The sequence below is a fragment of the Bombina bombina genome, chromosome 7 (assembly GCF_027579735.1).
Source record: "Bombina bombina isolate aBomBom1 chromosome 7, aBomBom1.pri, whole genome shotgun sequence".
Classification (NCBI taxonomy): Eukaryota; Metazoa; Chordata; class Amphibia; order Anura; family Bombinatoridae; genus Bombina; species Bombina bombina.
In genome coordinates this window covers 558934786-558961975 of record NC_069505.1, presented here as the reverse complement: position 1 = coordinate 558961975, position 27190 = coordinate 558934786, and the positions used below count along the sequence as shown (strand labels likewise).

At 37.6% G+C, this 27190-nt stretch overlaps 1 protein-coding gene across 7 annotated transcripts in view; it reads right to left on the bottom strand.

Annotated features, from left to right (window-relative positions):
- COL11A2 (collagen type XI alpha 2 chain) overlaps positions 1-27190 on the bottom strand; it is a 156800-nt gene that overhangs the window by 52495 nt on the left and 77115 nt on the right. For all 7 annotated transcript variants that reach the window (XM_053721915.1, XM_053721909.1, XM_053721910.1 and 4 more), the window contains 21 exons: positions 23310-23372; positions 23100-23174; positions 21649-21735; positions 21503-21559; positions 21217-21270; positions 20938-20991; positions 20071-20124; positions 19926-19979; positions 17190-17243; positions 17041-17085; positions 15480-15533; positions 15350-15394; positions 13815-13913; positions 13681-13734; positions 6256-6300; positions 6091-6144; positions 2908-2952; positions 2300-2353; positions 1183-1290; positions 1042-1095; positions 364-417 (listed from right to left, as the gene is read on the bottom strand). In XM_053721915.1, the coding sequence (XP_053577890.1) occupies positions 364-417; positions 1042-1095; positions 1183-1290; positions 2300-2353; positions 2908-2952; positions 6091-6144; positions 6256-6300; positions 13681-13734; positions 13815-13913; positions 15350-15394; positions 15480-15533; positions 17041-17085; positions 17190-17243; positions 19926-19979; positions 20071-20124; positions 20938-20991; positions 21217-21270; positions 21503-21559; positions 21649-21735; positions 23100-23174; positions 23310-23372 (1263 nt within the window). The remainder of the gene's footprint in view (positions 1-363; positions 418-1041; positions 1096-1182; positions 1291-2299; positions 2354-2907; positions 2953-6090; positions 6145-6255; positions 6301-13680; positions 13735-13814; positions 13914-15349; positions 15395-15479; positions 15534-17040; positions 17086-17189; positions 17244-19925; positions 19980-20070; positions 20125-20937; positions 20992-21216; positions 21271-21502; positions 21560-21648; positions 21736-23099; positions 23175-23309; positions 23373-27190) is intronic.

Genomic DNA, 27190 nt, shown 5'->3' with positions numbered 1-27190 from the left:
AGCTTTACTAATGCTAAATGCAGTTTAAGTTTTAACCCTTTGGCTGCCAGAGATGGCTCCAATAAACTGCTACACAATGCGTTGAAGCCTTTACTCCTAACAAATGGTTTCGTTCTGTAGTTCATCTATAAAGAATGCATTTGGTCACTAAAAAGGATCAACTTACAACCAATTTGTTTTCTCTAGAGACAAACCCACCAGTTAACACTGCGTCTCTTGTATAAACTGAGATGCCAACCTTGTGAAAATAATATGGTAGCATAGCAAATGGCGGCAGGCCTGTACTAAAATAGACAGTGATACCCTATAATCGTAAAGTATAAATAGGATTTGTTTTATGGCGTAAAGTGAGGATTGTCATACCCTTGCTCCTTTCTCTCCGTTAGTCCCGGGGAATCCTGGGAAACCAAGTGATCCCTGTAATATAATAAAGAATATTATTATCATTGTTTATTTATAAAGCAGCAATATAGTACTCAGCGCCGTAACATTAAAGGGACACTCAAGTCAAAATAAACTTTTAGGATTCAGAAAGAGCAGCAGTTTTAAGACACTTTCCAATTTACTTCCATTATCAAGTTTTGCACAGTCTTTTTATATTCACACTTTCTGGGGAACAAGATCCTACTGAGCATGTGCACAAGCTCACAGGTTATACATATTGTATACTAGTCTGTGATTGGCTGATGTCTGTCACATGATACAGGGGGCCGGAAAATAAGAGAAAAAATGAATTTGCCAGAAAAAAAATATAATGCTTATTTGAAATTCAGAGTAGGTTTTAAATCATTGTCTTTTTATTGTGCACTTGTTAATTATATAATCCTACTGCTTTGAGTGGTCCTTTAAGTATACAGGTATGGAGGAGTACAATCATCAGAATACATTTATATAAAACATAATTGTAGAGGGCCCTGCCTTGAGTTATCTTTACATAAAATGATCAACGGGACAGGTGGACTCATGAGCTTACAATAGGTTAAGACCCCTCTTATTTTGTCGTATTCTTAGTGGCCCCTGTGCCTATCGTCACCTACATACCTTAGTTCCCTGGCGTCCTGGATACCCTGGCAGACCTGGTACGCCCAGTTTGCCCTAGGAAATGGAAGAGAAAGAAGCTGGTCACAGATGTGTATTGTGATAAATGTGTGAGGTCTCATCTAGAAGGCTTCCACGTCTTACCTTCTCCCCAAGCAATCCGAGGGGACCTGGGTCACCTGGGGGACCTGATCTCCCCTTTGGACCCTCAGGGCCATCTTCTCCTCGAGACCCTGGAACTCCACCTTCACCCTTTAAAAAGATTAATGGGGTGAATATATATACCCAGGTGTATCATTGCATATTCGCTTGCATTTGTAATACCTTCCCCATCTCTTGAGCAACAGTTTTTTACATTGTGGAAAGCAGGCTTGCAACCCCACAAGGGCTTGAAAGCAGCATACACTGTTTAGCACATTAAGCCCAATGTGCAAGAGATATACATTTAAAAAACAAATGTGAGGAGAGAGAAAGAACAGAAAAAGCAATATCACTTTGAGGAGAGATTGATAGATGATAGATTGATAGATAGATAGATAGATAGATAGATAGATAGATAGATAGATAGATAGATAGATGATAGATAGATATATAGATAGATAGATAGATAGATAGATACATACATACATACATAGATAGGTAGATAGGTAAATAGATAGGTAGATAGATAGATTGATTGATTGATTGATTGATAGATAGAAAGATAAAGATAGATAGATAGATAGATAGATAGATAGATAGATAGATGATAGATAGATCATATTGCTAAAGATTCAGGAATAGCTGTAAGGTACTTAAAAGGAATAGGATATTCTTATTCATTAGTGTTTGCAATGTTTGCATCACTGTTCCTATGTAACCCTCACATAAGTATTAAACACATGGATAAATCCCAGCATAAGAAGCTGCAAGTATTGGAGCTCTGGAGCAGGAAAATGTTGGTGAGCCAATCAGAAGTGTGAGTTATATTAGTCAACAAACAATAGTTATGTTTAACCCTTTCCTATTATCTAGGGCAGCGATGACTAACCTTGGCTCCAGAGATGTTTTGAAACTACATTTTCCATGAAGCTTAGGAACTCTGAGGTCTAGTTGAGCATCATGGGAAATGTAGCTTCAAAACATCTGAGGTGCATGGTTAGCCAATACTGATCTACGTTAAGTAATGGATAAATAAGATGCTATTACAAATTAAATGTTATGATATATAGATATTATGCACCACAGATCTCTCTTTGTGTGATTATAAAAAAAAACTCACCTTGTCACCTTTCACTCCAAAGTCACCTTTGAATCCCGGGAATCCATCTTCACCCTGTGAAGGAAACACAAGCACTTGTCAACAAACCTGGTATGAGGGAAGTGGAGCTATTAATGGAAAACTCTAGAAAAGCAAATTACAAGTATGTTATACATCAGGGACGGCCAACTGACGTCCAATGGGCCACATGTGGCCCCCTGCAAACGTTTTTGTGGCCCCATTGAATGTGTGCCTTATATTTTGTGTCCCCATTAAAAAAGCAAAACTAAACATAGCAGCGTTTAGGACTTCTGGTTAGTGGACAAACTCAAAGGCGCCCTCTGAAAAAGAGAAAACCAAACAGAGGGTACCCTGCAACATTACTTAGAACTGGGCCTGTGGCACTAGACATTTTTAGGAAATATATTATTTGTGTGTTTAATTTCCATAAATTAAAAGCAGCCTTTAAGGCTTCTTAAATATCTGTGGCCCCAATGTGTTAGCAAATTATCCCTCACTGTGATACAGGAACACTATCATGTACATGGGTAGAGATAGTGTGAAAGGTCGGCAGAAACATGAATTATAGTATGTGAAGCTTAAAACAAAATAAATCATATTTCTTGTACCTTCTCTCCTTTATGTCCTTTAAGACCACGAATCCCATCAATACCCTGTAAACAGAGAGAAAACCATGTGAATGAGAGGGAAAGGCCAACATGGAGATGAAAAATGAATGAGGTATGCTAGATGAAGGTGGGCTATACTGAGGAGGAACATGTGATAGAGGAAGGTGAGATATACTGAGGAGGAACATGTGATAGAGGAAGATGAGGTATACTGAGGAGGAACATGTGATAGAGAAAGGTGAGATATACTGATGAGGAACATATGATAGAGGAAGGTGAGATATACTGAGGAGGAACATCTGATAGAGGAAGGTGAGACATACTGAGGAGGAACATGTGATAGAGGAAGGTGAGATATACTGAGGAGGAACGTGTGATAGAGGAAGGTGAGATATACTGGGGAGGAATATGTGATAGAGGAAGGTGAGATATACTGAGGAGGAACATCTGATAGAGGAAGGTGAGATATACTGAGAGCAAACATGTGATAGAGGAAGGTGAGATATACTGAGGAGGAACGTGTGATAGAGGAAGGTGATATATACTGAGGAGGAACATGTGATAGAGGAAGGTGAGATATACTGAGGAGGAACATGTTATAGAGGAAGGTGAGATATACTGAGGAGGAACATGTGATAGAGGAAGGTGAGATATACTGAGGAGGAACATGTGATAGAGGAAGGTGAGATATACTGAGGAGGAAAATGTGATAGAGGAAGGTGAGATATACTGAGGAGGAATGTGTGATAGAGGAAGGTGAGATATACTGAGGAGGAACATGTGATAGAGGAAGGTGAGATATACTGAGGAGGAACGTGTGATAGAGGAAGGTGAGATATACTGAGGAGGAACGTGTGATAGAGGAAGGTGAGATATACTGAGGAGGAACATGTGATAGAGGAAGGTGAGATATACTGAGGAGGAACATGTGATAGAGGAAGATGAGGTATACTGAGGAGGAACATGTGATAGAGAAAGGTGAGATATACTGAGGAGGAACATCTGATAGAGGAAGGTGAGATATACTGAGGAGGAACATGTGATAGAGGAAGGTGAGATATACTGAGGAGGAACATGTGATAGAGGAAGGTGATATATACTGAGGAGGAACATGTGATAAAGAAAGGTGAGATATACTGAGGAGGAACGTGTGATAGAGGAAGGTGAGATATACTGAGGAGGAACGTGTGATAGAGGAAGGTGATATATACTGAGGAGGAACATGTGATAAAGAAAGGTGAGATATACTGAGGAGGAACGTGTGATAGAGGAAGGTGAGATATACTGAGGAGGAACGTGTGATAGAGGAAGGTGATATATACTGAGGAGGAACATGTGATAAAGAAAGGTGAGATATACTGAGGAGGAACGTGTGATAGAGGAAGGTGAGATATACTGAGGAGGAACGTGTGATAGAGGAAGGTGATATATACTGAGGAGGAACATGTGATAGAGGAAGGTGAGATATACTGAGGAGGAACATGTGATAGAGGAAGGTGAGATATACTGAGGAAGAACATTTGATAGAGGAAGGTGATATATACTGAGGAGGAACATGTGATAGAGAAAGGTGAGATATACTGAGGAGGAACGTGTGATAGAGGAAGGTGAGATATACTGAGGAGGAACATGTGATAGAGAAAGGTGAGATATACTGAGGAGGAACGTGTGATAGAGGAAGGTGAGATATACTGAGGAGGAACGTGTGATAGAGAAAGGTGAGATATACTGGGGAGGAACATGTGATAGAGGAAGGTGAGATATACTGAGGAGGAACATGTGATAGAGGAAGGTGAGATATACTGAGGAAGAACATGTGATAGAGGAAGGTGATATATACTGAGGAGGAACATGTGATAGAGGAAGGTGATATATACTGACAAGGAACATGTGATAGAGGAAGGTGAGATATACTGAGGAGGAACATGTGATAGAGGAAGGTGAGATATACTAAGGAGGAACATCTAATAGAGGAAGGTGAGATATACTGAGGAGGAACATCTAATAGAGGAAGGTGAGATATACTGAGGAGGAACATGTGATAGAGGAAGGTAAGATATACTGAGGAAAAACATTTGATAGAGGAAGGTGAGATATACTGAGGAGGAACATGTGATAGAGGAAGGTGAGATATACTGAGGAGGAACATGTGATAGAGGAAGGTGAGATATACTGAGGAGGAACATGGGATAGAGGAAGGATATACTGAGGAGGAACATGTGATAGAGGAAGGATATACTGAGGAGGAACATGTGATAGAGGAAGGTGATATATACGGAGGAGGAACATGTGATAGAGGAAGGTGAGATATACTGAGGAGGAACATGTGATAGAGGAAGGTGAGATATACTGAGGAGGAACGTGTGATAGAGGAAGGTGAGATATACTGAGGAGGAACACCTGATAGAGGAAGGTGAGATATATTGAGGAGGAACAGGTGATAAAGGAAGGTGATATATACTGAGGAGGAACATGTGATAGAGGAAGGTGATATATACTGAGCAGGAACATCTGATAGAGGAAGGTGAGATATACTGAGGAGGAACATGTGATAGAGGAAGGTGATATATACGGAGGAGGAACATGTGATAGAGGAAGGTGAGATATACTGAGGAGGAACATGTAATAGAGGAAGGTGAGATATACTGAGGAGGAACATGTGATAGAGGAAGGTGATATATACGGAGGAGGAACCTGTGATAGAGGAAGGTGATATATACTGAGGATAAATATATGATAGAGGAAGGTGAGATATACTGAGAAGGAACATCTGATAGAGGAAGGTGAGATATACTGAGGGGGAACGTGTGATAGAGGAAGGTGAGATATACTGAGGAGGAACATCTGATAGAGGAAGGTGATATATACTCAGGAAGAACATCTGATAGAGGAAGGTGAGATATACTGAGGAGGAACATGTGATAGAGGAAGGTGTTATATACTGAGGAAGAACATGTGATAGAGGAAGGTGATATATACTGAGGAGGAACATGTGATAGAGGAAGGTGAGATATACTGAGAGCAAACATGTGATAGAGGAAGGTGAGATATACAGAGGAGGAACATGTGATAGAGGAAGAGGGAAATAAAAATAATACAAAAGAAAAGGAGAGTATTGAAGTGATGTGAAGCCACTGAAAATAAAGAGCGGAAAGGGGTTTTAAGATATCAGAATCACTTTACCTTTCCACCCCGGGGTCCTGGGTAACCAATGGTACCTTGTACACCGAGGGGACCCTACATAAGAGAAAGAGCTGGTTAGACAATAGGGGTAAACACCATGCAGGGGGAATTTCTCCAGGTGGATGAACTGTTAGATAGGTACTATCCTAATTTTAGGATACTTACTTGATTACCCTTAGTCCCTCCTGGACCCTCTTTTCCTGGATGACCCTGCAACATATGAGAGATATATTGAACATTAATTTTCAGTTGTCAGTCTAGTAGTTTTCAATGTAATTAACTAGAATATTTTCTTATTCAGGAGACTTATAAAATGAACCACTCAAGGAGCAATGTATCCAAAAGAATAGTATTTAAAGGGGATTTGTTGCTTAAAAGGACACAAAATCCAATATTTTTTTTCATAATTCAGATAAAGCAAACAATTTTAAAAAAATCCAGTTTACTTTTATTATTCAATTTACTTACGGCTAGATTACGAGTTTTGCGTTATGAGCGGCACCGCTCACTTACCTACAGCGCTGGTATTACAGGTTTACAAAAACCCAGCGTTATCAGGCAATATGTGAGCGTAAAGCAAAATTGAGCTCCATACCGCACTCCAATACCAGCGCTGCGGTGAGCTGGTTTTACGTGTTCGTGCACGATTTCCCCATAGCCATCAATGGGGAGAGACATCTGAAATAAAAGCCTAACACCTGCAACAAAGCAGCGTAAAGCTCCGTAACGCAGCCCCATTGATTCCTATGGGGAAACTAAATTTATATTTATACCTAACACCCTAACATAAACCCTGAGTCTAAACACCCCTAATTGCCGACACCTACATTACACTTATTAACACCTAATCTGCCACCCCACCACTGCTGCCACCTACATTACAGTTATTAACCCCTAATATGCCGCCCCAATGTTGCCGCCACCTACCTACACTTATTAACCCCAAATCTGCCGTCCCCAATGTCACCGCCACTATACTAAAGTTATTAAGCCCTAACCCTAACACCCCCTAACTTTAATGTAATTAAAATAAATCTAAATAAAACCTACTATTATTAACTAAATAATTCCTATTTAAAACTAAATACTTACCTGTAAAATAAACCCTAAGCTAGCTGCAATATAACTGATAGTTACATTGTATCTAGCTTAGGTTTTATTTTTATTTCACAGGCAAGTTTGTATTTATTTTAACTAGGTAGAATAGTTACTAAATAGTTATTAACTATTTACTAACTACCTAGCTAAAATAAATACAAATGTATCTGTAAAATAAAATCTGATAGAATTCTATCAGCCAATCGGAATTAAAGGGATGCCATCTTCTTGAATGACGTAATTTAAAGGAACCTTCATTCTGCAAGAAGACGTCGATTGAAGAGGATGCTCCGTGCCGGATGTCTTGAAGATGGAGCCGCTCCGTGCCGTCTGGATGAAGACTTCTGCCCGGTTGGATGAAGACTTCTGCCCGGTTGGATGAAGACTTCTGCCGGCTTCGTTGAGGATTGAAGTCGGGTCTTCTGTAAGTGGATCTTCGGGGGTTTATTGGGTGGGTTTTATTTTTAGATTAGGGGTTTGGGCACTTGAAAAAGAGCTAAATGCCCTTTTAAGGGCAATGCCCATCCAAATGCCCTTTTCAGGGCAATGGGGAGCTTAGGTTTTTTAGTTAGGATTTTTTTGGGGGGGTTGGTTGTGTGGGTGGTAGGTTTTACTGTTAGGGGGTGTTTGTATTTTTTTTTTTTACAGGTAAAAGAGCTGATTTCTTTGGGGCAATGCTCTGCAAAAGGCTCCTTTAAGGGCTATTGGTAGTTTAGTTTAGGCTAGGGTTTTTTTTTTAATTTTGGGTTGTTTTTTTTTTTATAGGGCTATTAGATTAGGTGTAATTAATTTAAATATCTGATCATTTATTTTCTTATTTTGTGTAATTTAGTGTTTGTTTTTTGTAATTTAGGTAATTGTATTTAATTAATGTAATTGATTTAATTGTAGTGTAAGGATAGGTGTTAGTGTAAGGCAGGTTAGGTTTTATTTTACAGGTAAATTTGTATTTATTTTAGCTAGGTAGTTAGTACAGGTAAGTATTTAGTTTTAAATAGGAATTATTTAGGTAATGATAGTAGGTTTTATTTAGATTTATTTTAATTATATTTAAGTTAGGGGTGTTAGGGTCAGGGTTAGATTTAGGTTTAGGGGGTAATAAATTTAGCATAGTGGCAGCGACGTTAGGGGCGGCAGATTATGGGTTAACAAATGTAGGTAGGTGACGGCGATGTTAGGGGCAGCAGATTTAGGGTTAATAATATTTAACTAGTGTTTGTGATGCGGGAGTGCGGTGGTTTCGGGGTTAATATGTTTATTATAGTGGTGGCGGTGTCCGGAGCAGCAGATTAGGGGTTAATAATTTTAGTGTTTGCGATGCGGGAGGGCCTCAGTTTAGGGGTTAATAGGTAGTTTATGGGTATTAGTGTACTTTTTAGCATTTTAGTTATGAGTTTTATGCTACAGCTTTGTAGCGTAAAACCCATAACTACCGACTATTAGTTTACGGTATGGATCTTAGCGGTATAGGCTGTACTGCTCACTTTTTGGCCTCTTAGGCAAACTCGTAATACCGGCGCTATGGAAGTCCCATTGAAAAAGGACTTTTTGAAAGCTGCGGTAATTACGTTGCGTTACGGCCAAAAAAGTGTGCGGTGCAGCTAAACCTGCAAAACTCGTAATACCAGCGGTGGTGAAAAAAGAACCTTAACGCTGCTTTTTCACTCATATCGCAAAACTCGTAATCTAGCTGCTAGGTAGGTATCATGCACATGTCAGAACTGTATAGCTGAAGTTTAGCAAAAAGTATTTTGATCACTAGATGGCAGCATAGGTTGCTTGAGATACACTCCGGAGCCTATCTACTTGCTTTTTCAACAAAGCCTACCAAAAGAACTAAGTAAAATTGATAATTGAAGTAAATTAGAACAAAACCTAAATATGCCACTGGTTTAACCCCTGCAAATGAGTTACATTAAAAACACAGAGTTAAAATCAGTTCCACAACAGCAATGCACTGCTGGGAGCTAGCTGAACACACCTGGTGAGCTAATGACAAGAGATATATGTGTAGCTAGCTCCCAGTAGTGTGTTTCTGTTTCTGAGCCTACCTAGGTATTCTTTTCAATAATGGATACCAAGTAAATGTTATAATATAAGTAAATTGAAAAGCCTATTATAATTGTGTGATCTGCCTAAGTCATGGAAATGTGCTTTTTTTACTTTTGTGCAATTTTAATGCAGGAAAATAAAACATAATTAAAAAAACTGCATGGATATTGGTATAATCCTAAAAAAGCTAAACCTAGGTTGGCTCATATGCTAATTTCTAAGCCGTTGAAGGCTGCCTCTTATCAGTGCATTTTGAAAGTTTTTTACAGTTAGACAGACAGTTCTAGCTCATCTGTGCCTTATAGATAACATTTGTGTTCACTCCCGTTGAGTTATTTATAAATCAGCACTTATTGGCTAAAATGCTAGTCTGTCAAAAGAACTGAAATAAGGGGACAGTCTGCAGAAGCTTAGATAATAAGGTAATCACAGAGGTAAAAAGTGTATTAATATAGCTGTGTTGGTTATGCAAAACTGAGGAATGGGTTATAAAGGGATTATATATCTTTTTAAACAATAAAAATTCTGGAGTACACTGTCCCTTTAAATTTTGACTTTTGAGTGACAGGATGGTAAATATAAGTCTGTGATTCAAGATTAAAAACAAATTTCTCTTTTGATCAAGGCAAAAATGTCTTCTAGGTTTCTATGTTTTGATAAAGTTTTGTTTGACTAACTTTATTGAAAGCTATTTATTATGACAGTAAAGACATTTTACTAGAATCGTCTTGAGATGTTTATTATGAAATGTTAAGATGAGAACTAGAAATTTCAGAATGTTGATATTATGTTACTCTAAAGGGTAGAGACCAGCGACGTTATACTAAGAATGCAGCACAGGGGAGAACTGCTATAGAAGCGTCAATGCGGTTATAGAACTTACTATTGCGGGGGGCGCTATTGGGGGGTAAACACAGCACACCTAATATATGGAGCCCTTTACAGCTAAACAGGGTTTTACACCCCCATACAACCTTCACTGATCTGATGCCACATGTGGAAGGAGGTATACGCCATCATATAGAAGCACTATTGTTTACCCCCAATATAAGGGCATCTCTTTCCTTCCCCATGCAGGCCCCAAGCCCAGGTGATTCTTCATTACTACCATCATATCTTTGAATTTCAATACCCATTTAGGGGCAACATGTGAAGACACTGAGATGAGTTTACTGTCCCTTTAAGACACCATGATGATGGTATCATGGTGTCTTAAAGGGACAGTAAAGTCAAACTAAACTTTTATTATTCAGGCAGAACATGCAATTTTAAATGACTTTCCAATTTACTTCTGTTATCTAATTTGCTTCATTCACTTGGTATCCTTTGTTGAAAAGCATACCTAAGTGGTCTCAGGAGCAGCAGTGCACCAAGTAAAATCACTTTACCATATTTTATTGCTAAGGATTTTTTTGCACACATATATCAGTATTCCTAACTTTTTAGCAAAATATTCATTACCTGTTTTTAATAAATTTAGTTAATTTTTTAATTATTTTTACAGATAAAACCATGACTAATTAACAGCTTTTGGGAATATTTCTGGGTCATTTTTAATATTAACTGCCTTTTTTTTTTTAATGAAATTTCCGATTATCAACTATTGTGTTTATTTTTTTCAAAAAACTAATGTTCACTTTGACATTCTACATTTAATTTTATTTTTAAATTCAATGTTATATTTTGTTATATTAAACTTAAAATTGAAATGTTAATTTCAAGTGACTTAAAAAAAACAAAAAACTTTTGAAATAAGGTGTGTTTTGACTTGTTTCTATGCCAATCCAATCCATTTGATTTAGTTAACGGGATATGAAAGTTAAAACTTAGCTAATTTCCATGAGCGCATACACAAAGCTGTGGTAGCAACCAAAAGATATTTTACTCAAAACAAGCCAAATGGGGATTCAAAGTTGAAGGATATAGAATTAAATATATAAAAGCTATATAATGATTGACTGATGGATTGGAATACCAGTGGTGAGGGTTCTTAATCAGTGGCATTCTACAGGGGTGAAAAACTGCCCTGAAGTATTTTAAGTTACAACCCTATTGTGCCATTGGACTCAAAGGGAGGGTGAAATCTGCCCCTTCGTTCTGGTCACATCCTTAAAGGGACACTGAACCCAAATTTTCTCTTTCATGATTCAGATAGAGCATGTAATTTTAAGCAACTTTCTAATTTATTCCTATTATCAAATTTTCTTCATTATCTTGGTATCGTTATTTGAAAAGCAAGAATGTACGTTTAGATGTCGGCCCATTTTTGGTGAACAACTTGGGTTGTTCTTGCTGATTGGTGGATAATTTCACCACTAATAAACAAGTGCTGTCCAGGGACTGAACCAAAAATTGTCTGGCTCATTAGCTTAGATGCCTTCTTTTTCAAATAAAGATAGCAAGAGAACAAAGAAAAATTAATAATAGTAATAAATTAGAAAGTTACTTAAAATTGCATGCTCTATCTGAATCACGAAAGAAAAAATTTGGGTTCAGTGTCCCTTTATCTAGCCCCACCCCTGAACTGCCAGTCAACACATCAAATGCTCTACTCCTCCCCCACTGAACATTTGCAACTCAACCCACCCACACTTCAACCAAAGGAGACTTATGACTCTGCCCATGAGCAACCTGACTCTGCATTTTCAGTGTTTAGTCTCCACAGTTAAAGGTCTAGAACTGACACTGTTCTCAATTACAAAAACATGCAAAAGTAGACATTAAAGTTTAATTTTGACTTGAGTGTCCCTTTAATTGCTTAGTCTAGGATTGGGTATAATCTCAGTTTAGGTTTTATTAGATACTTATATTTTTTTTTTTAGAGACATATAATTTTTTTATATATATTTTTAGAGACTTAGATATTCCTGGATAGTTGTACCAGGCACTGTCTGAGCTGAACAAGAGGATCGCTATCATAGTGAAAACTGAGGTTTTGGGTAATATTTTTTATGGTGTTTTTTAGACAATATACATACACATAAGTTTCATTCTAAGCACGGAAATGTATAACCCTTAGTATAACTAGCACTACCTTAAAGTTATGGTAACCCCCCTTTATAAAAACAGATCCAGAATGTTAGTGATACTTTAGATAGAGTTTAATTCATTAGTTGTAAAGAAGATGTGCTATAACTTGCTTTTTAATATAAATATGAAATTCAAATACCCTGTGCTCTGCCGCCCACTACCAAAGTCAAATTTTCTGTGAGCTAAAAGTGAGCTAAAAGTTTGAATTGTCCAATCAGCGCCCTCCCCATATGGCACTTTTGTTGTAACTAGAGCGTTGATTGGACAACAAATCAAACCTTTAGCTCACAGAAAAAAAAATTACTTTTGAAGCAGGCGCAGGTATTTGAATTTTATATCTATATTAAATAGTAAGTTGTAGCGCAACTTTATTTCAACTGATCAATTAAACTCCATGTAAAATATCACTAACAATCGAGATCTGATTTTAAAAAGGGGAGAGTTTACCATCACTTTAATAGTCCAACATTGGTAGGAAAAGTGCTACAAAATAGGGTAGATTCACTAACAGCCTGTCCAGTTTCTCAGACCTCTCTAGTCCCACCTTTGTCTATGTTTTTCTATGGCGCTCACTAAGTAAACTTCACACATCTCTCTATTCTTTAGTGAATAACACAGTCAATGGTGAACAGGAAGTGTTTAGAGAGGTTGTTAGTGAATCTCTACCAGTGTTATTCGGGGCTAGAAAGAGGTATACGGCTTCAATAGAATTAAAGGGACAGATAAGTCAGAATCAAACTTTTATGATTCAGATAGGGCACATAATTTTAAACTACTTTCCAATTTAGTTTTATAATCAAATTTGCTTTGTTCTCTTGGTATTCTTAGCTTAAAACTAAACCTCAGTAGGCTCATATGCTAATGTCTAAGCCATTGAAGGCTGCCTCTTATCTCAGGGCATTTTGAAAGTTTTTTTAAAGTTAGACAGTGCTAGTTCATGTGTGCCATATAGATAATATTGTGCTCAATCCTGTTGAGTTAGCAGTACACAAATAGGTGTGTTTAAGCAATATTGCAATAATAGAATGTTCTAGCCTTTTCTTTTTGCTTTTTTTTCTGCCCCTTTAAGCCAGAGATAAAAAAGCTGAAATTATGAGCGAATGGCAAAAAAAAAAAATCCTCTAGGACTGATCATTACAGAAAGTCGTTAATACATTAAATATTGTTGTAATTAGTTGTAACAATTTACTATGTCTAAAAACCAGGATTATCTAAAGCAAGTAACTTTGGGCCCCTTAGATGTTTTGGAACTACATTTCCCATGATGCTGAGACACTCTTTAGGCTGTCTGAGCATCATGGGAAATTTAGTTCCAAAACATCTGAGGGGCCCAAGGTTGCTGGCCCCTGATCTATTATTTGTGGTGTAGACATATCACATTTATAGATTAGAATACAGTGCTGTACTTACAGGTGGTCCGTCTGATCCGGGGATGCCAGGAAGGCCAGGTTTCCCTAGGGGTCCCTGTAAGTGAATACATACAGATTAAACCCCATACAAATCCGTCACATCTCAGGCTGTTCCTGGCCCTACTGTATAATTACCTTCTCTCCTGGAGGACCAGTGGCACCTTGTGGACCCATCAGACCCTGAGTTCCTGGGGTTCCCTGCTGACCTGGGGGGCCGGGCTCTCCTTGTGGACCCTGAGAGAAACAAACAGGGAAATATGCATATTTGGTGTTTACTAATTCAACAGATAGACAAACAGATATATAGATAATAGATAGATAGATAGATAGATAGATAATAGCTAGAAAGATAGCTAGAAAGATAGATAGATAGATAATAGCTAGATAGATAGATAGATAATAGCTAGATAGATAGATAGATAGATAGATAGATAATAGCTAGATAGATAGATAGATAGATAATAGCTAGATAGATAGATAGATAGATAGATAATAGCTAGAAAGATAGAAAGATAGATAAATAAATAGATAGATAATATATAGATATATGTTGAACAATATATCACTATACTATACACACATACATACATACTAGACCTGCAGCAGCAAATAATTTCTTTCTGATTAATTATTTGTAACAAATATTCTGATCATTTAGTTTTCAGATTATTTGTTTGCTGCACAAGTTAGGTTTAAACAAAACGAATACTAAATATCCAGTAACATTTTCATTCATTTTAATTAAAACTTATGTAAATGTTTCTTTGCTGCAGGTGAAAAACGTCACCGGTCGGCGTAAACTTACCTCTATTGCGCTGGGGGAGTCGCACAAATCCCGAGCCTTTGTCACTGAGTCTAGAGCTGCACTAATAGAATACTTAAAGGTCGATTTATCATCCTCTTCGGCACGCTTTCGCCTGTCTACTACTGCAGGTTCTCACAAGAGAACCTGCACACCGTATTTAACAAGTAGCGGTCATCAGAGCGCTGCTTCCCTACTCTTTTAGCCACCTCTCAGGTGGCGAATTTCAATCTCCCTGGTCTAGTCCGACTGGGGAGATTGACAACTCCTGCCCGTGCATGATTGGTTGTGCGCAGGCAGGGGGCGGGATTCTACGCGAGCGCAAAATAGCGCTCGTGTGCAATGCTGAATTCTGCCAGGGAATTCAGCCCGTCAGAGGTGAGCTGCGGTAGACAGGGGCGCGTATATGGGCCCCTGTCTGCCGCAGCTTGATAAATCAACCTCTTAGTGCGCCAGATACCAGACTGCGCTAAAGGAGCTTCTCCCGTAGCGCCCGCTCTTGGTCCACTGCACTAAGCCTTCTTTTAGCGTGGCCTTGAACTTAGTTAAGGTTCGTGATTATTGCGGCTCCCCAGCGCACTAGTGGCACGTACCTCACCTTTAAATACTAATTTAAAGGAAATTAATAAATACTAACAAATTTCATTAGTGTATATTTGTTTTGTTTTATAATTAGTTTGTGCATTTGTTCAGATATTTATTTTGTGAAAACGAAACAAATATCTGTATCTTCATTACGAATGTGCGTTCTAATATATACACCAACACAATCATAAATAAATATTCCCTTACTTAATACATATATACATACTCTCTCTCTCACACACACATATAAATATAGATCATATCAATATATTTATTTTCTTACCATATTTCCCTTTGGTCCGACAGCTCCGTCCATGCCTCTTACACCCTGCAGTGATACAGAGAGATGTTATGGCATAAAAGCTACACACACTGACGTACAGTAACATAAAGGGGCATACACAGATACTCACAGGGGGGCCAGCAATTCCAGGAGGGCCCTTGGGACCAAGAAGACCTCTGACTCCCTACGTGATTAAAAGAGAGTACATTTCAGAGGTTTTGAGAGGCACATTGGAGATCAGATAAAGGTACTTATGCTAAACTGTGAGCAGAAAATTGTATGTTCATAATTTGTATGACTATATTATATAACGTTTTTATTCATATTTTATTCATTTTATGTTGTATGATAAAGTACATTCATTTATTTTACAATCGATATTACTTTCAAACAAATGGTTCTAAAATCATTTCATTTATAGAAAGTGCAGGGCATTAAAGGGGCATGAAACCCAAAATGTTTCTTTCATAATTCAGATAGAGCGTACAATTTAAAAAAATATTCTAATTTACTTCCATTATCAAATTTTCTTCGTTCTCTTAGTATCTTTTATGGAAAAGCAGGGATGTATGCACATGTTTTAAGAATCTTATCCATTTGCAAGAGCACTAGATTGCAGCGCTACTAGAATGCAAGAGCACTAGATGGCAGCTCTAGTCTCTGTCATGTAGTACTCCGGACACCTACCTAGGTATATCTTCAACAAAGAATAACATGGGAATAAAGCAGATTTGATTATAGAAGTAAATTGGGAACTTCTTTAAAATTGTATGCTCTGTCTAAATCACAACATGAAATTTTTATGTTTCATATCCTTTTAATGTAATGTATATTTTACATATATATATATATATATATATATATATATATATAGATGATAGATAGATAGATAGATAGATAGATATAGATACTGTATATATATATAAATAAACATGTCCATATAACAGTATTGACATAAGCCGTAACTCAACATATTTTTCTCCAAAAAGTAAACTAGCTATTAATTTAATGATCAATGTGTACAAGCAAATTAAAAAAAAATCTAAAAGTATGTTTGGAGAAAAACTATCTGCATTTAAGGGACATTAAACACTAAATAAATGCTAGATAGAATGATGCATTCAAAGAAAAGATTAGTCTGAGAATAACATGTAGATGTATTTTTTAAAGTTTCATTAGCTGTTTAAATATTGACAAAATAAATGTAAAGTTTTAGTGTCTATAAAACAATGGGAGCTGCCATGTTGTAACTTAGGTTACCTTCTCTGCTGTGGCCAATTAGGGACAGTTATAAATAGGTAACTAGAGTGTGCAGCCAATAGCTGTGTGGAATATAACAGTGTTCTGCACTTAACACTTCTAACGGGAGCTGAAATGCTCACAATTTTAGAATGGGATCATAGGAAAAGGGGGCAAAATAAATAATGAACGTATATTGCAGATTTTTTTTATATAGACTATTTATTATTTTATATTACCATTTCAAAGTATTTAATGTCCCTTTAAATATTTGCAAATTGGACGTATGAATTTGTCTGAAGCTTATTTACTCATTGTCCTATATACAAATGTGACTATGTCACCCATTTTTGAGGGATACAATGTTACATGTAAGATTTACTAATGTTACAGCTTTAAGCCTGCCGGTCTATTAACACAATAAGGTGACGTGATATAAGGAATTTTCTTACTGGTTCTCCAGGAAGTCCACGTTGCCCGACCTCTCCATCTGATCCCTATTAGATAAATAAGGAAGAACAACTTAATATTTTGGATTTTACTGTTGAGATAATTTACAGTAACTCTCAATGGATTCATTATTTTCAGTGCATCTACTTACCCTCTCTCCATCTTCTCCCACTGCGCCTTGTGGGCCCAGAGGTCCGGTATCCCCCTGTAGAAGACGTACAGTTTGGTAATCCACATATTTATTGGACAGAGACATAGCTTTGTAATCTTATTTTTTGTAGTCTTAAAGGGACACTAAACCCAAATGTTTTCTTTCGTGATTCAGATAGAGCATGCAATTTGAATCAACTTTCTAATTTACTCCTATTATTAATTTTTCTTCATTCTCTTGCTATCTTTATTTGAAAACCAAAAATGTAAGCTTAGAAGCCGACCCATTTTTGGTTCAGCACCTGGGTTGCGCTTGCTGATTAGTGGCTAAATCCAGGGTGCTGAACCAAAAATGTGCCGCCTCCTTAGCGTAGATTCCTGCTTTTTCAAATAAAGATAGCAAGAGAGTGAAGAAAATTTGATAATAGGAGTAAATAAGAAAGTTTCTTAAAATTGCTTGCTCTATCTGAATCATGGAAGAAAACATTTGGGGTTATTATCCCTTTAAACAAAATTCAGAAATGTTTTTAATCCTTATACAAAAGAGAGATCTAGAGCAAGAAAGTGATCAAGAGAACCTGTTTGGTTCAATGAGCTAACACAGTAGTTGAAAAATGTATCTGAAATGTAGGCACCTTCATCAAAATACAGGGGCCAGCAATACATAGTTTAGGAATTTTTGAACAATTTAAATAAGGGATATATGTAGAATAACCAGAAGAAAAAGTCGCAACTTGAACTTTGGGAGCCATGGCAACACAATGATACGTAAAGATTCTCTAGTTTGGAGAGACATTATATTGCAGGTTTCACAGGGGATGAACTCACTGAATTCTCTAAGAAAAAGGGTGGAGCGTGTAAGTCCCCGAGAGATGAGAGAAGACTTTCATAGAAAGTAATGAAGCTCTCTGGGATACAGAATTTTACAGGAGATAGAGAGAGAATGTAACTGGAGAACCCCTAGGGCTGATATAAAGGTTCAGTTTGCATCAATTACAAATTAAACTGATTTTTTTTCACTACAATTTAACTTGCTTTTGCCTATAGTTTAGTATATTACTTTTCTGTCAGTTAAATAAGTGTATTGTGATTTTCGAGCAAACTTCACCTGCATACACCTGGTAAGATAATTCAGTGAGATCAGCTTGTTTAAAATGCTTAAAGGGTTTCGCAAGAATAGTGAACTCCCATGTTCAGCCCAGAGAACTCCTCTGTCCCTCCCAATTTCTGAAGCTCTGTTTTATTTTACAAAAGAGTAAACACATAGTGCAATGTAAGTTGTAACAGATATATACAAAGTATGATCCTAATTTGTCAATGTAACACAGAAACTTTCAATATATAACCAGAATTTGTGAAATCACTGCAGGATCTAAATGTATTAAAATCTAAACTACGAAGTGCAAAGCTTAAATGTAATAATACTAAAAAGGCCAGTCTTAAGTGTAAAGTCATATAAAATACAAATCACAAAGTGTAATTTAACAAAACTCATATCATCCAGTGCTATATTGCACTGGGTTTCAGACACAGAAATTATAGAGATCTTGCAGTGCTGGAGAGTTCCGCCCTTTTTCTTTGAGCATCCGTATGGAGCTTGAGGGCCCGTGTTTCTGGCGAGCCTTCAGACTTGCCAGAAACACAAGTTATGGAGCAGCAGTCTAAACACCGCTGCTCCATAACCTGTCTGCCTGCTCTGAAGAGGCGAATACGATTGAGTTGATCGACACCCCCCTGCTAGCGTCCGATTGGCCGCAAATCTACAGGGGGCGGCGTTGCACCAGCAGTCCACAAGAGCTGCTGGTGCAATGCTGAATGCTGAGAACGTATTGCTCACCGCATTTAGCGAGGTCTGTCGGACATGATCCGCAATGTCGGATCATGTCCGACAGGCCTTTCATAAATAGGCCCCATTGAGTTCAGCCCCTGTGAAGTCTGCACTACAATTTATCTCCAAGCAGGAGAACCTTTGATCATCAGGCCCAGAGTAGGTGAAAAAGGAGAGTGTGCATCATACAGACTACCACCTTATCAGAAGAGGGTTATGAATTTGTGAAAAGTTATCATAAACGCTGGCAAAAGAAGCTTCTTTGCAATCATATTAAATTGCAATGTATTTTAAATTCAACCTGTATATCCCTTTAAGGAGACATGAAATATAAAAGTAGTGCATATATTTATTATAATAAAAATGTCTAAAGCACCATTTAAATATATTTTTCTGACCCCATGGATCACTTTCTTCCCCCAGCTATCCTTTGGTCTAAAGCTTTTTTTTTTTTTTTAAGTGATGCAGCAGGCAGCACAGCCAATCAGAAGCCATACCAGTAACAGTATTGCCAAAAAGAGCACTATGCTAAAATCCTGGTACCTTTGCTTAATGCTGGGAGGACGTTTTGCTTTCTGCCCTTTTCTGCCATTGGAGAAACATTATGTCTTGTGAATGGCTGTACCAAGTCTTAAATCAACTAACTAACTTGCAGATAAGGGATGCTTTAAGCTGGCTGAGCATTATGGGAAATGTAGTTTAAAAACCTCTAGAGACAAAGGTTGATAACCCCTGCTCTAGTGTATATATACTAGGAAAGATATAAAACAGCAAATTATATTATTTTCCTGGCTGTTATACAATAAGTGCAGACTAGTGGGTTGATTTGGTACATGCTGGAAGTCAATAGCTTTGTTTTTTTATAATACAACTAATATTACTAATTATTGAGGGACAGCAGTGACTTACCCTGTGTCCTTTCTCTCCTGGCAGACCTGGAAGTCCATCGAAACCTCGATCTCCCTGAAACAGACAAAGAATTCCATTAGCCTTGATTTTAAGAGAGTGTATGTAGTTGAAGGACCTTTCAGGAACAAAAGAATTGTGGGTTTACCTTCATACCAAATTCACCAGGAGGTCCACGAGCTCCATCAGCACCAGAACGACCCTGATAGAGAAAAACAAAATGAAAAATTGATTAAAACAAATGCAGGGAGATTAATAGAATAATTGGTAAGAGCATGTGCTAGGAGTGTTGGGTGAGAGAGCGAGATAGGCCAATATAGGATGATAGGTTTGTATGGGAGAAATAGAGAGAAAAAGAGATGGCTTGAGGAGATAGAAAGAAAGAAGAGAGACAGATTGAACTATAAAATTTGTAAAGAAAGGTACTTGGATGTGTTTGACCAGTAGAAGACCAGAAAAGTTAAAGGGACAGAGAACTGTGACTAAGAGAAAGACAACATGAGCGCTTGATAGATAGATAGATAGATAGATAGATAGATGATAGACAGGCAGAAAAAAAACAGATAGACAACATAAGCGCTTGATAGATAGAAGGAACAGACAACTGTGACTAAGAGACAACATGGGCGCTTGATAGATAGATAGACAGACAGACAGACAGACAGATAGACAGACAACATGAGCGCTAGATAGATGATAGATAGACAGACAACATGAGCGCTAGATAGATAGATAGACAACATGAGCGCTAGATAGATGATAGATGATAGATAGATAGATAGATAGACAGACAGACAACATGAGCGCTAGATAGATAGATATTATCTTTCAGCATATGGAGGGGGAGAGAGGTAATTATATAATGGTAGCTGATGGTCCAGTAGTTCAGCCTAACCTTCATGTTTGGAAATATTGGATCATGTTGGGAAAATGTACCCTGCGCATCAATGGTAGCATCTTATGTAATATCATACAGCCCTTTCCAAAAAACAGAGATGGTAGTAGTGATACTAACCCTTCTTCCTGCTTTGCCTGGTGGCCCTGACAATCCTTGTGGCCCTCTTTGCCCCTGAATGAAACATAATAAAAATAAACATTAGCTGTCATACTTTGACACTTATGTCTCTTATGATTTGGTTGCTTGTTCAACTCCTTTAGGAATATTCAGTTCATTAAAAGTGCTGCTAACATTCCCAGAATACTTTGGGCTATCAACTACTAAGTTTTAGTAAGTACCAATATTTACCAATCCTCCAATTTCTATTGCAAAACATAAAATTCAAAACAAAATTACCTGTGGGCCAATATCTCCTGACTCGCCTTTTACACCTGGGTTTCCAGGAGAACCCTGAAATGTAAATAGATAAAAGGTTTAACACATTATTATAACAAATTAGAAACAGGATTGCATAACACTATCTGGACAGAATATGAAGACAATATAGTAAGACAGCTCAGACGTTTCCTCAAAATCCAAAATGCACGGAAAATGGAAACAATGGATGAAAAGCCAATATTCATGAACATGATGAGATTCTAGGAATTTGTAACGAGTTTGAAATGTAGCTGTAGCCACATACCAGAGGTCCAGATCTCCCGGTGTAACCCATTGGTCCAGGGGCTCCACGCAAAGCCAACTGTATGAATAAAGAATACCAGAGGTGATTAGAGATACCTGTGTAGAGAAGATAGTACAGGGGCTGTGAGTGAATGGCAAACTATTTACCCTAGCCTGCTGAAGAATAGCCTGTGCCTGAGCTTCTTGTGCTGCAATTACTGGGCCCTTAGAACCTCCACTGCTTCCAAACCGGAACTATAAAAAAAGAGAAATGCAACAGTATTATAACCATGTGATAACACAGAATGTATACAGCAATATTAGCATCAAAATCTTACAATTATAATATTTTTGGCATATAAGACTCACAATAAAACAGCTATCTTACCTTCAGAGTCTTTATTACCATATTTTTTTGCATATAAGATTCACTTACAACTGTTTAGTAGAAAGTGAGTCATTAATTCAGTCTGCTATATTGATTTTATAATACATATACATTAATGAAAACTGGATGCATCTTATATTGTACTGCATCTTATATGCCAACAGTATGATATTCGGCATGTTCTAGGTATTTGTTATAGATTTTCTAGAGCTTTAGATTGGTAAGTGTCATATCATTTAATACAGAAAAACAATGTACTACCCTGTACACCAAACATCATAATAAGCCCAACACTATTTTACACCATAAAGTATTGTAGAATAATATAAATGATGTCATTTATTGTAATCCAATGAAAAATAAAACCAGTACACCTTAATATTGTAAGGTAATTGTTTATTCATATTAAATAAAAATTACCTAGGCATTATTTAATGTCAAGTTAGGGACATTAATGCTTATTCAAATTAATCAGAGAAATTATATTTAGGTATTGTGAGAAGTTTAGTGTATTTTATATACATAATGCTTCTAATCATCCATTTTATTTCACCTTAAAATTAAAATCATCCAAGTCCTATATATTCAAGATTTACAACTATGTGCTAATATATAAAGAAATATGCATAAAGAAAGAGAAGCGCTCTACCAGGAACAAACAACAGCTCAGTAGCTTGTTATATGGCGAGTTACCACCTTGGAGCAGCCGCTCTTAGCCCAATTGTGATTTTCACAAATGAGAACTGGGATAAAAAGAAGCTGCGTGAAAGTGATAAATCACTGTAAAACATGTGTATTATGTCTCCCTAAGGGAAAAAGGGGCAACCAGACGTGGACTCCTTGCTCAGTGTTCTTAGAGGAATATAGCTACACCTCACTGATGAGTCCCAATAAAGGCCAAAACGATCGCCTGGGGTTGCCATGTTCCTTGTTTAGAGAGGAATTACCTGGTATTTTGTCGCTGGACTGACCGTAATAGGCAGGATCAGACTGATATACTACAGGAAAGTTCTACTTTGTGAAAAGCATTACTGATCTAAAAAGAAGCTGCACCCAGGTGGTAAATCGCCATAGAACATGGCTAACAAGTTATAGAGCTAGTTGTTCGCTCCTGAGAGTGTGCTTCACTCTGTATGTATTATATAAAGAAATATTAATATAAATCTCATTTACATTCTAGATTTGCTTTAACATTGTAGATTCATAGCAAGGCCATTCTCTAAAGACTTACAGGGAGCATGACAGAACTTCCTGGCTGTCCTGGTAATCCGTTGGCACCTGCAAGACCCGGTCTGCCTGGAGGACCCTATAGAACAATAAACAAAAATGTTATCAATTTGTTGGCCTTAGATGAGACAGTATTAAATGAAAGAAAAGAAAATGTAAAAGTACATTTATACTATACATTGTTCCTCTATAGTGGGGATTGGTCTGCACTCACCCTCTCTCCAGGATCACCAGATAGTCCTGGAGGTCCTTGAGTTCCTCTGGGACCTGTCAAACCCTAAAGAAATAATAACAAAAAATAATATGAAACCTATACATGCATCTAACTACGTTCCGCATGGGCTTATCCTACTATAGCCCCTATCTCTTTCCCACTAGGTCTTGTGCAACCTCTTAAGATGGACGTTCAGAAGCTTCCCTCTAAAATCATCTCAGAATGTAGTCAAATTTGCTCTAAAATATTGATCTGTCCATCACATTGACTGTTCGTTTAATATTAAATAATAAGCCACCTATTATAATTAGTAAGTGAATATAATGTTACCCATTTCATTTATTTTAAAGGGAAAGTCTAGTCAAAATTAAACTTTCATGAATCAGATAGGGCAAGCAATTGTAAACAACTTTCCAATATACTTTTATCATCAAAATTGCTTTGTTTTTTTGGTATTCTTTGTTGAAAGCTAAACCTAGGTAAGCTCATATGCTAATTTCTAAGCCCTTGAATGCTGCCTCTTATCTCAGTGCCTTTTTACAGGTTTTCACAACTAGACAGCGCTAGTTTATGTGTGTCATATAAATAGCATTGTTCTCACTCCCGTGGAGTTATTTAGGAGTCTGCACTGATTGGCTAAAATGCAAGTCTGTCAAAGAACTGAGCTAAGGGGGCAATCTGCAGAGGCTTAGATCCAAGGTAATCACAGAGGTAAAAAGTATATTAATATAACTGTTTGGTTATGCAAAACTGGAAAATGGGTAATAAAGGGATTATCTATCTATTTAAACAATAACAATTCTGGAGCAGACTGTAGAAATATATTGTATATATAATAACATAATTTATGTAAGAACTTACCTGATAAATTCATTTCTTTCATATTAACAAGAGTCCATGAGCTAGTGACGTATGGGATATACATTCCTACCAGGAGGGGCAAAGTTTCCCAAACCTTAAAATGCCTATAAATACACCCCTCACCACACCCACAAATCAGTTTAACGAATAGCCAAGAAGTGGGGTGATAAGAAAAAAAGTGCGAAGCATATAAAATAAGGAATTGGAATAATTGTGCTTTATACAAAAAAATCATAACCACCACAAAAAAGGGTGGGCCTCATGGACTCTTGTTAATAAGAAAGAAATGAATTTATCAGGTAAGTTCTTACATAAATTATGTTTTCTTTCATGTAATTAACAAGAGTCCATGAGCTAGTGACGTATGGGATAATGACTACCCAAGATGTGGATCTTTCCACACAAGAGTCACTAGAGAGGGAGGGATAAAATAAAGACAGCCAATTCCTGCTGAAAATAATCCACACCCAAAATAAAGTTTAACAAAAAACATAAGCAGAAGATTCAAACTGAAACCGCTGCCTGAAGAACTTTTCTACCAAAAACTGCTTCAGAAGAAGAAAATACATCAAAATGGTAGAATTTAGTAAAAGTATGCAAAGAGGACCAAGTTGCTGCTTTGCAGATCTGGTCAACCGAAGCTTCATTCCTAAACGCCCAGGAAGTAGATACTGACCTAGTAGAATGAGCTGTAATTCTCTGAGGCGGAATTTTACCCGACTCAACATAGGCAAGATGAATTAAAGATTTCAACCAAGATGCCAAAGAAATGGCAGAAGCTTTCTGGCCTTTCCTAGAACCGGAAAAGATAACAAATAGACTAGAAGTCTTACAGAAAGATTTCGTAGCTTCAACATAATATTTCAAAGCTCTAACAACATCCAAAGAATGCAACGATTTCTCCTTAGAATTCTTAGGATTAGGACATAATGAAGGAACCACAAATTCTCTACTAATGTTGTTGGAATTCACAACTTTAGGTAAAAATTCAAAAGAAGTTCGCAACACCGCCTTATCCTGATGAAGAATCAGAAAAGGAGACTCACAAGAAAGAGCAGATAATTCAGAAACTCTTCTGGCAGAAGAGATGGCCAAAAGGAACAAAACTTTCCAAGAAAGTAATTTAATATCCAATGAATGCATAGGTTCAAATGGAGGAGCTTGAAGAGCCCCCAGAACCAAATTCAAACTCCAAGGAGGAGAAATTGACTTAATGACAGGCTTTATACGAACCAAAGCTTGTACAAAACAATGAATATCAGGAAGAATAGCAATCTTTCTGTGAAAAAGAACAGAAAGAGCAGAAGAGATGGCCAAAAGGAACAAAACTTTCCAAGAAAGTAATTTAATATCCAATGAATGCATAGGTTCAAATGGAGGAGCTTGAAGAGCCCCCAGAACCAAATTCAAACTCCAAGGAGGAGAAATTGACTTAATGACAGGCTTTATACGAACCAAAGCTTGTACAAAACAATGAATATCAGGAAGAATAGCAATCTTTCTGTGAAAAAGAACAGAAAGAGCAGAGATTTGACCTTTCAAGGAACTTGCGGACAAACCCTTATCTAAACCATCCTGAAGAAATTGTAATATTCTCGGTATTCTAAAAGAATGCCAAGAAAAAAGATGAGAAAGACACCAAGAAATATAAGTCTTCCAGACTCTATAATATATCTCTCTGGATACAGATTTACGAGCCTGTAACATAGTATTAATCACAGAGTCAGAGAAACCTCTTTGACCAAGAATCAAGCGTTCAATCTCCATACCTTTAAATTTAAGGATTTCAGATCCTGATGGAAAAAAGGACCTTGAGACAAAAGGTCTGGTCTTAACGGAAGAGTCCACGGTTGGCAAGAGGCCATCCGGACAAGATCCGCATACCAAAACCTGTGAGGCCATGCCGGAGCTACCAGCAGAACAAACGAGCATTCCTTCAGAATCTTGGAGATTACTCTTGGAAGAAGAACTAGAGGCGGAAAGATATAGGCAGGATGATACTTCCAAGGAAGTGAAAATGCATCCACTGCCTCCGCCTGAGGATCCCGGGATCTGGACAGATACCTGGGAAGTTTCTTGTTTAGATGAGAAGCCATCAGATCTATTTCTGGAAGTTCCCACATTTGAACAATCTGAAGAAATACCTCTGGGTGAAGAGACCATTCGCCCGGATGCAACGTTTGGCGACTGAGATAATCCGCTTTCCAATTGTCCATACCTGGGATATAAACCGCAGAGATTAGACAGGAGCTGGATTCCGCCCAAACCAAAATTCGAGATACTTCTTTCATAGCCAGAGGACTGTGAGTCCCTCCTTGATGATTGATGTATGCCACAGTTGTGACATTGTCTTATCTGAAAACAATGAACAACTCTCTCTTCAGAAGAGGCCAAGACTGAAGAGCTCTGAAAATTGCACGGAGTTCCAAATTGATCGGAAATCTCACCTCCTGAGATTCCCAAACCCCTTGTGCCGTCAGATACCCCCACACAGCTCCCCAACCTGTAAGACTTGTATCTGTTGAGATTATAGTCCAGGTCGGAAGAACAAAGAAGCCCCCTGAACTGAACGATGGTGATCTGTCCACCATGTCAGAGAGTGTCGTAAAATCGGTTTAAAGATATTAATTGAGATATCTTTGAGTAATCCCTGCACCATTTGTTCAGCATACAGAGCTGAAGAGGTCGCATGTGAAAACGAGCAAAGGAGATCGCATCTGATGCGGCAGTCCTAAGACCCAACATTTCCATGCATAAGGCTACCAAAGGGAATGATTGTGACTGAAGGTTTTGACAAGCTGATATCAATGTTAAACTTCTCTTGTCTGACAAGGACAGAGTCATAGACACTGAATTTATCTAGAAACCTAAAAAGGTTACCCTTGTCTGAGGAATCAATGAACTGATTGGTAAATTGATCCTCCAACCATGAACTTGAAGAAACAACACAAGTCGATTCGTATGAGATTCTTCGAAAATGAGAAGACTGAGCAAGTACCAAGATATCGTCCAAATAAGGA